The following is a 14,894-nucleotide window of genomic DNA, read 5'->3' as shown; positions in this document are numbered from 1 at the left end:
CATCGGAATTGCGAGGAACGAAAGGACAGATCTGGCAGCCAAGAGGATTGTCTCGATTCTCAAGTATTACAGTGTGCCATCCTCCTGTATGCTATCACCTCGATGTTGAGCTTAAGAGTCTTGCATCTGTGGGAGGGTGAGTGGCTGGAGGAGACTTTGGTCCACAGAGAAAGCTCTGTTCTGGAGAACAGATGTAGCGTAGGTGCATAGGAAACACGACAGAACCCAGACGACAAGTGCTGCATTCCACTTGGTAATGTATTCAGGAGTTAAGAAGAATCAGGATACTTGTATAGAATTCTTCGACCTAGGAAAAGCGTTCTACAGCGTGATATGACTAGAAATACTCGGAAATTTGGGTATACAATAATATGTATAGGAACACAAAAGAAGCTATAAGAACGGAAGACTATGAGAAAAGAGATGTGCTTAATGAGGGTGTAAGGTAGTGAAACGGTGTTTCTCCCCCACTGTCTAATCTGTACATTTAGGAAACCGTAATGAACATAAAAGACAAATGTAGGAGTTGGATTAACAGTCATGGTTATAAAGTGCCATGGGGAAGGTTCGCTTAAAACATTACTGTCAGTGAAGACCAGGAAGAATTATAAGGTCTGTTGTATGGAATGGGGAGTCAAATGAATGCAAATATGTACTTAGTGTGAACAAATGAAAGATTAACGTAATGAAGAATACCAGAAATGAGATTAGCGTTAAATTTAACGTCAAAGTCTGGGATCACAAAATAGATGAAGGAAATTTGCTTCCTTGAAAGCAAAATTACAGATGAAGGACAAAGTAAGGCGGATTTAAGAGGCAGACATACAGGGGGAAAGATGGCTTTCCTCCGTCGAAGGTGTCTACTACAACCAAACATAAGGAAAATATTTCTAAGATATTACGTCCTGGTATGAATTTTCAACATGGAACGTGATATAACCCATTCTACTCTGAAGGTAAGAGGTTGGTACAGGGAGGAAGTCGCGACAGTGCATCAGACTAGGCAGAAGGTAAATGACACAAACTGAACAGGTACATGAGATGCTCAAATGTCACTGACATTAGACTTGCAGTGTATTCCTACAACAACTAACTCCCAATATTTTACATGAAAGTTATGAGTCACCTGTCTGTAACCACTGGGTAACTCAACCAAACCATCCTTTCTTCAGAAATAAGCATCACATGATGTGGCAGTACATCATGTAAACAGCTGAAAACCTACTCTGGGGAACTAGATGGAATACACAGATTTCACTCATGTTTTAATGCAACACTTCACCACAGTATTTGTCTTATCAAAATGAAATACACCATCATATGAACTCATTAGAAAAAGGTGCCCTACACAAAATTCCAGGGAACTCTAATTGGATGTTATAAATGTGGAGAACCTCAAATTATTAAAATAATTAATTCATACAATCAAATGTATTGAATGCTGTGCAATTAGGAATAAAAATAATTTGGCTTTCAGAGGAATATTCCTATCTTTGTATTTGTGTATACCTTAGAGCGTTGACACAGAAATTGTTTTTCTGTAAATACCTTGTGTGATTTGACTAAAGCCTTTGTGCTGTTCAGCCTGCTATTAGCAATTATAAAATCAGTAACTCATCAGTTAACCGGCTAAAACCTTGTCCCATCACAGGAAATTTCTGTGGCATCAGGACAAGGAGTTACATTTTTGTATAGCCTAGCGTTCCCTTATGCTTCGAATTTCTGGTAACAATCTGCACACAGCAGGCGTTAATTAGGTGTGAAATTAAATTAATGCTTACAGACGACACCAACGTGGTTACTTAAAATTTATGATCTACAGACATCAATTACGTCCCATTCTTGAATGACATTTTGTTTACCATGTGGTTCCTTTGAAACAGTGTACATATCAACTACATACTGCTACGAAAATGTAGACCAACTTGTAGTTAATTTCTGTAACGTACTGTTACAGAAAGTAAATAGCAATAATTTGATGGACATTCACTCAGATGACAATCGTAATAGGGAACATTACATATCTCACACTGTGAAGAGGTAACTCGACGGGTTTTGGTTTATTATTGATTTAGTAATGTTACTAACAAGAGAATCATAATGCTACTGGTATAGTTGTAGCATGTGCCACGTAACTGGTTCTTACAGGCATACCTGTCTTCCTAAAATAACCATTATTTCCAAGAAAATAGAAACTAATATGTTGTTCAAAATAAATTGAAGGAGTAAGTGCTACAAGTCATCTATATAGATGGGAATACTTAACACTCCTTTAAAATTTACTGTTTGTGCCCATGTGAAGGTTCTATGGAACTCTGTTTTACATGAAAGCAAATGTTCAGCTGAACCACAATGATGACATCCACTATTAATTTAAAAATTCTGCCGCTGATAAAGGGACACGTTGGAAGCAAACGTACCATAATTTTGAACCCATACCTCAATGAATTTAAACAGATAAGAAACAGGGATATAACGTAGTCAGCACAAGCATTACAGTTTCTGATGGGTACCTCCTGAGATGATTACCATTATCAGATTCGTGTTTTTAATTGGTTACATAAATATTGTGAACGTGAGAAGGTTTTTCTGTAGTCAATATAAATTTATGCAAGGCGGTGTACAATGTACTACCGTAATCCTGGAAGACATGTCAAATACCTGTATACCACGACTACTTATGTGAAATGATGCTGTTTAGCTTCGTCTATTCATGTGTTATATTGATCTAGATGGGACCACTAAACCTTTATGAAAATAATTCAGAAAAAGGCTATGATTACCACTCTCAAGGCCTACCAACACGTATGTAACACATATGTAAACTGTATTCCAACTCATACCGACTATAAAAGCAAAAGTAATAATATAGAAACTCAGTGAAGTTAGAGATTTTACACATAATAATCAAATCAGTTATTAAATCATCAAATAAGCCTAGCAATGAGATAAGTTTGTACTGCATGAATTTCTTGAACCATGAAAAGTTTCTGGAAGTAATGGAAAATAATGACACTTACCCTGATTGTCAGTTCCAAAGTGGTAGACTGTGAGTACAGGATCGAATCCTGAAACACAAATATATGAAATACGTAATGAACATATTGAATATGTTTTTCATTACCTACTAAAACTGGTTATTCATTATCATATACAGACTTACGTCAATTTACACAAGTAAAATCTTTACCTGCACTGGGATGAGAGTCGCTATAATCGGCAGCTGTGAGTACTGCGACAAAAATAAAGATGAACCAACTAACGCTTCTGCAGAACATGACGTAAGGACAATGCTGTCAGGCCAAATAAACAACTGCTGGAGAATCTGTAAATTTATGAGTAAATATATCTCCACAGTTCATTTACTTTCAACAAACTGGATTGAAAATCTAAATTAATATAATAACCTAATTTGGATTACGATGGTTAATGGGGAGACCACACTAGGAGGTTCGAAAAATCCAGTTTTTATAATATAAATCGTTAAGCTACCTATCCAAGAATACTCTGTCAAAATTTCAAAGCAAAATTCGCATTCGTACAGAAGGAAATTCTTCCGATATAAGATTTATCAGGCGATGAATTACTGGAGAAATGTGTAGATGGCCACACACAAAATGCTAATGAAACTTTTAATTCCAGTATTTGGTGATTAGCTCCCAAACACTTGCACTCCGGATTATGAGTGGTTGATTTGGCGTCGTATTTAGCAGCTGGCTTATTCAATGAAGGAAATTCATCCCTTCTGATGGCCATGAAAGAGGCAGGAATTGTAGGAGACACGTAAAGCTTCAGTTATGCCGAACAAATGGGCAACCAGCGCGTATGGCGGCAGAATCCACGTAGTTCATTGAATCGAAGGAAAGTCGGAAAGCTAGGAAAGCACTGCAGCAAAGTGAAGCCTGTGAGGAAGAAGAATGATTACGATATGGCGCTGGAATCGCAGATCAATTGGTAAGCATTTTACACTATTGTTGACTTCCATGAATTTCCAGTTTCCAAGAATTGATTTCTCAAACGCGTTCATCTCTAAATGACTTTGTTCACATTTGCGTGCAGTCTAACTCAAAAAGTATTCAATCAATCATTATTAAATGTGATAGTATGATTGTGTATAAAACTACTAATTATATGAACCAACTTATGAGGAGATGTCATGATTTCACGGGTATTTTTCTTCGCCTAAATGGAGAAAAAAACGTGAAAATCACAGTAAATTGTTCCAACGCCTGCACAGTTTTAAATTTTCATTATTTTCACCTGCATTGAGGCTCATATTCTTACAAAATAAGTTAGTAATGTAAAATCAAATCCTTTCTGATTTCAGATGAAAATCGGAATGGCTACACTGCACGTAATTGGAGAACTATACTCACAATCTTCAGCAGATATCACAGAGCAACTTTGTTATTTTGACTGAAATTAATCAAAAAATTCACAAAAACTCACGGACTTCGAACATCGTCTGGCGATTAGACGTCACTTTTATAATACGTCTGTATGAGAGACTTCCACACTCCTACACATCCCTAGGTCCACTATTTGACATGTGATAGTGAGGTGGAAACGTGAAGCGCCAAATACAGCACAAAAGCGTACAGGCCGACCTCGTCTTTTGACTGACAGAGACTGCCGACAGTTGGAGAAGGTCGTAATGTGTAACAAGCAGACATCTATCCAGACGATCACACAGGAATTCCGAACTGCATCAGGATCCACTGTAACTACTATGACAGTTAGGCAGGAGGTGAGAAAACTTAGATTTCACGGTCGAGCGGCTGCTCGTAAGCCACACATAACGCAGGTAAATGTCAAACAATGCCGCGTTTGCTGTAAGGAGCGTAAACATTGGACGACTGAACAGTGGAAAAACGTTGCGTGGAGTGACGAATCACGGTACACAATGTGGCCAGCCGATGGCAGGTGTGGTTATCGAGAATGTCCAGTGATCGTCATCTGCCAGCGTATGTAGTGCTAACAGTAAAATTCGGAGGCGGTGGTGTTATGGTGTGGTCGTGTTTTTCATGGAGGGAGCTTGCACCCCTTGTTTTTTGCGTGGTACTATCACAGCACAGGCCTATATTGATATTTTAAGCATCTCATTGCTTCTCACTGTTAGAGAGCAATTCGGTGATGACTATTGCATCTTTCAAAACGATCGAGCACCTGTTCATAATGCAGAGTCTAAGGCGGCAGTAGAAGACAATAACATCCCTGTAACGGACTGTCCTGCACAGAGTCATGATATGGGTCCTATGGAACACCTTTGGGATGTTTTGGAGGACCGACATCATGCCAGGTATCACCGAAAAACATCGATATCTCTCTTCAGTGCAGCACTCCATGAAGAATGTGCTGCCATTCCCCAAGAAACCTTCCACCACCTGATTGAACGTATGCCCGAGTGTGGAAGCTGTCATCAAGGCAAAGGGTGAGCCAACACCATATTATATTCCAGCATTAGTGATGGAGAGGCCACGAACTTTTAAGTTATTTTCAGCCAGGTGTCCGAATACTTTTGATCACATTGTGTATTTTCAAGGTCAAAATCTTACATGAGTCATCTCGCATATATTAAGAGAGAATCAGGCACTCCCTCATACATTACTCACTCACTGTCTTTATGTACAACAAAGCATTTGCACAGCATTACACAGAATGTTACCAGTTTCCTGTATAGTGGTAAAGTCGAAACCAGTTCACAATAATTGTACAAATCGCACCAGTTGTGGAAGTGCACTGTGTCAAGAATGCGAGAGAAGAGCACTGGCAGAGATACCAACATTATGGTACATTTTGAAAATTACGGAGTACACGAGGTCTTGTCCAGGCTGGATTTGAGGGACGTTCATCAGTCTGTTAGTGAAGTACTGGTGCAGGAAAGAGAGAAGAAGGTAGCGCGCGTTTAGAGAAAGCTGGTTTCTGGTACCAGAGAGCAGAGAAGGGAACAGTCGGCAAAGTGCGATCAGCTACGACAAGAGGCTGCAAATACAGGAGGGTCTGCTCTGCATGGCGACTGCGTCACAAGAGGGCGACTTGAGTGTCCTCTGCTCCACAGGACGCGCCCAGTGGCAACATGTGACCCCTTTCTCAAGCTTCCCAAATGGCTGTGGGGTACATTCAGCAGAGGAATGAAATCGTACCCTGTGAACGGATTTTTCTAGATAGAGCCCCATATGCTATGCAGGGTTCTATATCTACATCTACATCTACGTGATTACTCAGCTACTCACAATAAAGTGCCTGGCAGAGGGTTCAATGAATCACCTTCAAGATGTCTCTCTACCGTTCCACTCTCGAATGGTGCGCGGGAAAAACCAGTACTTAAATTTTTCTGTGTGAGCCCTAATTTCTCTTGTTTTATAGTGATGATCATTTCTCCCTATATAGGTGGGTGCCAACAGAATGTTTTCGTAATCGGAGGAAAAAACTGATGATTGAAATTTCATAAGAAGATCCCATTGCGACGAAAAACATTTTTGTTTTAATGATTCCCACTCCAATTCACATATCATTTCTGTGGCACTATCTCCCCTATTTCGCGATAATATAAAACGAGCAGCCCTTCTTTGAACTTTTCAGGTGTCATCCGTCAGTAGCACATGATGGGGATCCCACACCGCACAGCAATACTCCAGAATAGGGCGGACAAGCGTGGTGTAAGCAGTCTCTTTAGAAGACCTGTTGCGCCTTCTAAGTGTTCTGCCAACGAATCGCAGTCTCTGGTTTGCTCTACCCACAACCTTATCTATGTGCTCGTTCCAATTTAGGTTATTTGTAATTGTAATCCCTAAGCATTTAATTGAATTTGCAGCCTTCAGATTTGTGTGAGTCATCGCGTAATCGAAATTTAGCGGATTTCTTTTAGTACCCACGAGAATAACTTCACAGTTTTGTTTATTCAGTGTCGATTCCCATTTTCCGCACCACACGGATATCTTATCTAAATCATTTTGCAATTCGGTATGGTCATCTGATGACATTGTAAGACAATAAATGACAGCATCTTCTGCAAAGATCCTAAGACGGCTACTCAATTTGTCTCCTATGTCGTTAATACAGATCAGAAACAATAGAGGGCGTATAACACTTCCTTGGGGAACGCCGGATATTACTTCTGTTTTACTCGATGTCTTTCCGTCTGTTACTACAAACTGTGACCTTTCTGACAGTAAATCACGAATCAAGTCGCACAACTAAGGAGATATTACATAGGCATGGTTGGAAGAAGCTTGTGAGGAACAGTGTCGAAAGCCTTCTGTAAATCTAAAAATAGGAATTCCCCGTCGACAGCACTTATTACTTCCTGAGTAAAACGACCTAGTTGTGTTTAAAAGAACGATATTTTCTGAGTCCATGCTGATTATGTGTCAATAGATAGTTTTCTTCTCGGTGCTTCATAATGTTCGGATGTACTGGTTGGTCACATAGGAACTGCAAGAACTCATGCTAGTTTCCAGGACAGCAGCTTGGATGTAGCTATATGTGTAAAAGAAAATTTAAAGTATACATACACGGTGACTAACATAAAATTTGCGGATATGGAAAGTGCTGTTGATGCGCAGTTATCACATAATGTGCAGGTAGTCAGGGGCCCGTATTGTTGGCCCATAAAAAGTTTGTAATAATATTTATAGAATGTATTTTTTGTGCAAAAGTACACTTTTTGAATGGAACAATTCTTATTGACATTAAGAAACTAAAAATAGCGTAAATTATAATGTTAGTTGGTTTGTTGCAGGATTCTGGTGCAAGCTGCTTACAATATAAATACTTTGTAAAGTTGCCACACTGTCACTTGTACAATACCTGTGGTAGTACACACTAAAGGACAACGTAAATGCATGCACTAGTTATGTGCATTCTGGGCAGTAACGAGGTAACTGTCCATCACAGGTTGTGTTCAAAATGATCACCAGCAGTGGCAGAACACGTTTCCTACCTGGTATGAAGCGACTGCTGCACACATGCTAGCGTTTCGTTGAACATCTCCGAGCAGGCTGCAGTTATGCGTCGTTGCGTATCATCGGGTGTAGTTGGTATGTCCTTGCAGACAGCGTCTTTCAGCTTTCCCCACAGAAAAAGTCAACAGGCATCAAATCTGGAAAATGGGGCACCTAACGTACTGGTCCTCTGCACCCAATCTAACGTTTTGGAAACAATTTGTGAAGGCATGCTGTAATACTCCACGCACTGTGTACTGGACAGCGGTCGTACTGGTAACACAGGTTCCTCTCTGCGTGCAGAGGAAAGCCTTCCAGTATCTGTGGGAGATGGTTTGTTACGAGGCTGTGATAGTTGCGCGCATTCAGTGTTCTATCTATGAAACGCATGCCTATGATCTGACGGTTTACTATCCCACAGCAATGTTAACACTCCATGGGCGCTGATGTTTCACCTGAGAAAGCCAATGGGGATAGTCAACACACCAATAGTGCACCTTTTTGTGGTTTACCTGGCTTCACCACTAAACAAAGCACGTGATACATATGGAGTACTAGTCGCAATTCCCATGTATAGAAGTTAAAACTATTCTTATAATTGTTTCCATGGAGCTCTTCATTGAGGTAGATGTAATGGGGATGGAATTTAGGCTGATGGAGAATGTGTAGGACACTTGCCTGACCCATGTCACTTACACATGCGATTGCACAGGAGGTAATGTGTTGACCAACTGCAACAACAGCAAGAACATTAATGTCCCGTTCTTCTGTCATCACTTGCTTCATTCTGTTACGTTCCCTAGTTGTTACACTATCACTTTCACAAAAAATGGCTCTGAGCACTATGGGACTTAACATCTATGGTCATCAGTCCCCTAGAACTTAGAACTACTTAAACCTAACACCCAGTCATCACGAGGCAGAGAAAATCACTGACCGCACCGGGAATCGAACCCGGGAACCCGGGCGCGGGAAGCGAGAACGCTACCGCACGACCACGAGCTGCGGACATCACTTTCACACAACTGATTGAGAAGATGGTCGAGATTGGGATCCTGCCGCATGCACTGTAACAGAACAAACTGCGTTCTTCGTGCACTCTCCATGCACCATGAGCATGTCAGCTTTTTCTGCACTGATAAATCCCATGAGCTATTGCTCAGACTCTCACGTAGTAACTGATAGCAGTGCACTAAAGGAACACACAAGCACGCTGTAAACCAACATAACAACATCGATCTAACAACTACGCAGGTTGAATGGCACAAAGAAGTGTCAGTGTGGAAACTTTTCACAATGTCATATCCCATAAGTGGCTCGCACTAGACTTCTGCAGCAAACAGCACCGAAATTCTAGTTTACCCTATTTTCAGTTTGTTACTGGCAATAAGATTTGTTTCATTTGAAAAATTGCAGGTACAGAAAATACACTTTCTAAGTGTTATTACAATCTGTGTATTGGCTAACAGTACGAGGCCCTGGCCTCGAATTCATTCTGTGAAAACTGCACATCAATAGCTCTTTCCATTTTCATGATGTTTGCAGTGCAAGCTTCAGATGGTTCACCCTGCAGTCGCCATACAGAGCATCACAACATGTAAATCAAAAGAAGAAAATGGTTTCTAGCCCTTGACATGTACGCCACCCAGTATTATAGGTGTGTTGTGGGAGTATTATCAACTTGTTTAGTCATCACGTTTAATAGGGGCTACATGTCTGGGTGGGTATGGTTGGGGAGAGGTTGAAATACATAGAGAAGGGAATGGAAGAGAAAGGGGCAGATGGTGATGGATGGGGATAAAGAGGGATGGAAAGAGAGATGGAGCACCAAGTGATGAATAATGAGAGCTTTATAGCGTGAACTCACGAATCCAGTCGCAGATGATACTCCACAGGAATGTAATTTTATTAGAAGCTGGTTGTGAGGAACTGTGTCAAAAGCTATCTGTAGGGCTAGAATTATGGAATCAACTACAGGTCCTCTGTCGATAGCAGTAATTACTTTGGGTGGACAAAAAGCCAGTAGGGTTCCATAAGAAAGATATTTTCTGAGTCAGTGCTGTCCATGTGCCGATGATTCAAGGTACTTTATAAAGTTGGAACAGCTGGTATATTCCAAAATCTTACTGACTATAATGTCCGTGATATGGGTGTACAGTTTAGAGTACCAGTTGTATGTCACTGTTCCCACAATTTCACTTGCAAACCTGTATGGCATATATATTGCATACATCTCCGCCTGCACACTGTCTTCATCCATCTCCTCCTCACCCGTCTGTCCACTCCTATACCCTCATCATTTTCCATCTTACAACTACTCACCTACACTATCCATCTGGCTCCTGCAACCCCCGTCTCAGTTCATCTCATTCTCCCTCTACCTCTGATTATCTCCTCCATTTTCTCTCTCTACATCTCCTCCTCCTCCCTCTCGCTCTGTCCATCTTCTCCACCCGCTCTCTCCATTTTCTCCTTCCCCTTTTCTCACTGTCCACATCCTCCTCCCCACTTTGTCCATAGCCTTTCCATCATTCTCCCTCTCCATCTCTTCCTGCCTCCAATCTGTTATTCCATCTAAATCTGTCCCCTCTCTATATCCATTTCCTCTTGCACCCTCTCCCTTTGCATCTCCCATCCTTCCCTATCCATCTCCTCCTGGCCTCTTTCTCTTATCCATCTCCTCCTGCCAGTTTTTCTTTCCATTATCTCCTACACCTCTCTACCTTTCTGTCCTCATCTCCCTCTTCTCCAAACCCATCTCTTCTTCACTGGCCACTGTGGCCGAGCAGTTCTAGGCGCTTCAGTCTGGAACCATGCGGCTGATACAGTCGCACGTTCGAATCCTGTCTTGGGCATGGATGTGTGTGATGTTCTTAGGTTAGTTAGGTTTAAGTAGTGCTAAGTCTACAGGACTGATAACCTCAGATGTAAAGTCCCATAGTGCTTAGAGCCATTTTGAACCATCTCTTCTTCCCTACATTTTTTCCTCTCCTCCTGCCCATCTCTCCCACCCATCTCCTCCTGTCCCCCACTTATCTACCCCAGCCCCCTCTCCTCATTCATCTACTCCCGGCCACTCAATGTTCACCTCCTACCACTCCCATTTCTCTTTGTCTTCTCCTGCTCCTTTTCTCTCGGTCCATCACCTCCTATCATCTCCCCCTGCCTCCCCCTGCCCATCATTTCCTGGTCCCTCCCTCAGTCCATCCCCTCCTCTGTCCATTTCGACATTCCCCAGCCATGCCCACCCACATATGTAGCCCTCACTAAACATGTCGATAAAGCAGGCTGAAAATATTCCCACAACAAACATATTGTGGATTGCCGCTTACACATCAGGGACTTGAAACCAATCACTGCCCCTGATGTCATGCAAAGAAGATCGATAAACCAGGTCAGTTCTACTTGATCCCAACACACTGTTGTTCAGTACAGCCTACGCACTGTAAAACCATTTCGTACAGTCGATCAGTAGGCTTCACAGCAAAGCAGGTTCCTAAGGCCAGCCACAACTATACAAACACAACATGCCTATTATACGGAGCAGCTGATATGGCATGAGCTGACAAAATACAATATGGTCCATATTGCTACAAGACAAGTTGTGATGATGCTCATACAGTCATGTAGTTTGTTTGTTTGTCATATTTCGGTGAAATGGGTCCAGGGGTTTAATGGGAGATCATATGCAAACACTACGTGAACAAAAGCATCCGGACACCCCCATAAACATAAGTTTTTTATATTAGGTGCATTGTTTGCTACGTACTGCCAGGAACTCCATATGACCGACATCTGTAGTCATTCGTCACCGTGAGACAGCAAAATGGGGCGCTCTGCGATACTCACAGACTTCGAATGTGGCCAGGTCATTAGGTGTCACTTGTGTCATACGTCTGCACGCGAAATTTCCACAATCCTAAATATCACTAGGCCCACTGTTTCCAATGTGATACAGCACAAAAACGTACAGGCCGATCTCGTCTGTTGACTGACAGAGAGCGCCTACAGTTGAAGAGGGTCGTACTGTGCTATAAACAGACATCTGCCCAGACCATCATACAGGAATTCCAAACTGCAATAAGGTCCACGACTACTATGACTTAGGCGGGCGGTGAGAAAACCTGGGTCTCGTGGTCGAGCGGCTGCTCATAAGCCAAGAATCACGCTCGCAAAACTGTACGAGGTTAAAGTAAAGCACGATTTCTATTTATCTTGTTGTTACTGGTCTGTTGAATCTAATAAAACATGACCCAGACGTCTATCTGCAGTGGAACGTCCAGAGAAGGCAAGGTTGTTGTACAAGTAAATTTGTTTACTTTTCATTAAGAATGTAGAAACGTTTATGTCATTGTTGGTTACCATTAGTGAGTTGTTTCAGTCGTTCCCTAACCTTCAAACGAGTTAGTTTTCTGTACTGTTCAGTCAAAGAACACAATAAGAACAGTGTATTTAAGTAAAACCATATAGTAACTGTTATAGTTCGTAGATTATTTCTGAAATAGGGATGCCTTTCAAATTTACGACGTTTGAATACGCCGATATAGTGTTTATTTATGGAAAATGTGATGGCAATGCTACGGCTGAAATTAACGAATATCGCGGACGTTATCAATCTCGGAGGATTCCGAATGGACGAATCATTAGTGGAGTATTTCGAATGTTACAGAAGACAGGTTCTCTACCTAGCGTTCATAATCAGTACGAGAGCTCGACACGTGAAGACAATGATGAAGATATTATGGATGCTGTTCAACGTAGCCTGGGTTCAGTACACGGCGTATCTCTCAACGACTAGGCATTTCACAATGTAAGGTATGGTGTAGACTGAAGTATAATAATGTGTGTCTCTACCGTAAACAAAAAGTGCATCATTTACACCCGGGAGATCCTGCCCTTCGCTTGGAGTTTTGCAACTGGTTAAAAACCAATCGACAGTTACACAAATACGTTTTATTTATTGATGAGGCACTGTTTACTCGAGATAGTATAAACAATTTTTTTAACGAGTACGTATGGTCTGAAGGAAACCCACAGGCAACAGTGCAGCGCAATTTCCAGCAGCGATTTAGCATAAATTTGTTGTCTGGTATAATCAACAGACACTTTATTGGACCATTCATTTTCCCAGGACGTCTAACTGGCATGTCGTACTTACAATTCCTTCAAGAAGAAATGCCCCACTTGCCCGAAGATATTCCGCTTGCTACGCGACTGCAAATGTATTTTCAATATGACGGCGCGCCTCCACATTTCACCAGCGCAGATACTGCACATTTAAATGAACATTTTCCACAGAAATGGGTTGGTCGTGGTGCTACACGTCTGTGGCCACCCAGATTGCCCGATTTAACACCAATGGATTTTCGTTTATGGGGATGGATGAAAGGCATAGATTATGATGACTAAGTCAATAAACGTGAGGCACTACTTGGTTGCATTATGAATGCAATAGACGAAATTATGAACAAGTCTGTGAAACTGAAAGGAGCAACAAAATCTGTTCATACACGTGCAGCTAAATGCACTGAACTCGGTGGAGACATTTTTGAACATTTATTGTGATTGTGATTGTATTGCGAAATTTTATGTACTTTGTACAAGTTTCTTAACAGTGAGCTTCGTTTTTTTTCGGTTTAACACGAATTCACGTGTGCTGTGGTATAAATAAAAGCAGATTATGTGACACATTCATACAGTTCCAGTTAACGCTTTTACCACAAATTTTCCAAAATTAAATTCTCTACAACTTCTGTTGAAAACTTTCTGTAATTGTCTAGAACTTAAAAAAAACTAATTGGGCGAGGCAGTTAACAAATTAAAAATTTTACGAAATTACGCCTTTGCTTCTCTGGATATTCTGGAAAACTGGGACATGTTTTACTATATTGACCAGACCAATAACAACAAAATAAATGGGAATCGTGCTTTACTTTAAACTCGTACAGTTTTGCGACGGCCTCATGTTAACGAAGTTGCTAAATTTCAGGCAAAATTTTTATTAGCCGTAACCCTGTAACCAAACATTTGCATATCTTCGTGAATCCCCCTGTATATTAGGACTGTATGGCAGTATTCCAGCAGATCTCTACTGCTTCAGTTGTCGAATCTGACAAGTTTGCATCAAAAGTAGCATGCCCTCGGGAACCTGTTTCTGTGGCACACAACATGTAACAATAATTAGTGTGGCCAGTGGCTCCATTACGTAGACTACGCCGTAAGAATCAGTAGCTGCTGAAATACGTAGATGACGTGAACCGATACCGGAATGCATATCAAGAGCTATTGCGCTAGAGGTGGTAGAAACATGTGAGAAAATTGTATTAAAACTCGGTACCACCTCTAGCTACTCTCGTTTTCATAGATACCGATTTTAAGGAGGGTACCATTGAGAACAGGAGACCGTCAAGTCGAGGAAAGTGATACGCTGAGCACACCGCACAGTGCTGGAAGAAGCACAGAGAGACTTACCAGATGTGTGAGTTCTGCTCTGTGCCGCTGCAGCCATTGTAGTGGGCTGTCGTGAAGACAGCCTTTTATCCATATCTTGGCCACTGCTGGACTGGGTTGACACCTCCCACCTTCTCTGTCCCCAGCCTGCCCTCTGCTCCAGGACCCCTCCCCCTCTCACCCCTGCCCCCCGCCCCCCCCCTCCACCAGCCCCTCATCAAACTTTCTCGGCGTCCGACGTTGGAAGTATACTTGCGCAACGCCTCGCAGCACTGCCCTCAAGGGCACGTGATGATCTTGGCAACCGCCCTGCTGCTCATTCTGACTTCGCGGCATCTTCCAGTACGACTCCGTGTTAGCCAGGTACCTGCTCACCGCGGGGTGCTCACATCAGAGCCTGTTCCAGTCCATCCCCTGACAAGCACGCCATGAGGATGCAAATACCGTCAACACTGCGTGTACCCTTGACAGTGGCCTCCATTCGGCTACGAAGGAAATACA

The 14,894-nt window shown here is 41.9% G+C and overlaps 1 protein-coding gene across 2 annotated transcripts in view; it reads right to left on the bottom strand.

Moving 5' to 3' along the window:
* The window catches only part of LOC126213104 (ankyrin-3-like), a 54,030-nt gene extending 39,534 nt beyond the window's left edge, over positions 1 to 14,496 (bottom strand). The window contains exons 1-3 of one of the 2 annotated variants that reach the window (XM_049940707.1): positions 14,415 to 14,496; positions 3,191 to 3,325; positions 3,021 to 3,068 (exon numbers count right to left, since the gene is read on the bottom strand). In XM_049940707.1, the coding sequence (XP_049796664.1) occupies positions 3,021 to 3,068; positions 3,191 to 3,278 (136 nt within the window). In that variant the 5' untranslated portion in view covers positions 3,279 to 3,325; positions 14,415 to 14,496. The remainder of the gene's footprint in view (positions 1 to 3,020; positions 3,069 to 3,190; positions 3,326 to 14,414) is intronic. The other variant, XM_049940708.1, reaches the window with a different exon arrangement.
* Positions 14,497 to 14,894: the final 398 nt, after the last annotated feature.

This window comes from Schistocerca nitens, chromosome 11 (genome assembly GCF_023898315.1).
Source record: "Schistocerca nitens isolate TAMUIC-IGC-003100 chromosome 11, iqSchNite1.1, whole genome shotgun sequence".
NCBI classification, from domain to species: Eukaryota; Metazoa; Arthropoda; class Insecta; order Orthoptera; family Acrididae; genus Schistocerca; species Schistocerca nitens.
Note: the sequence above shows the minus strand (reverse complement) of the source record. Positions and strands in the feature narration are given on the sequence as shown.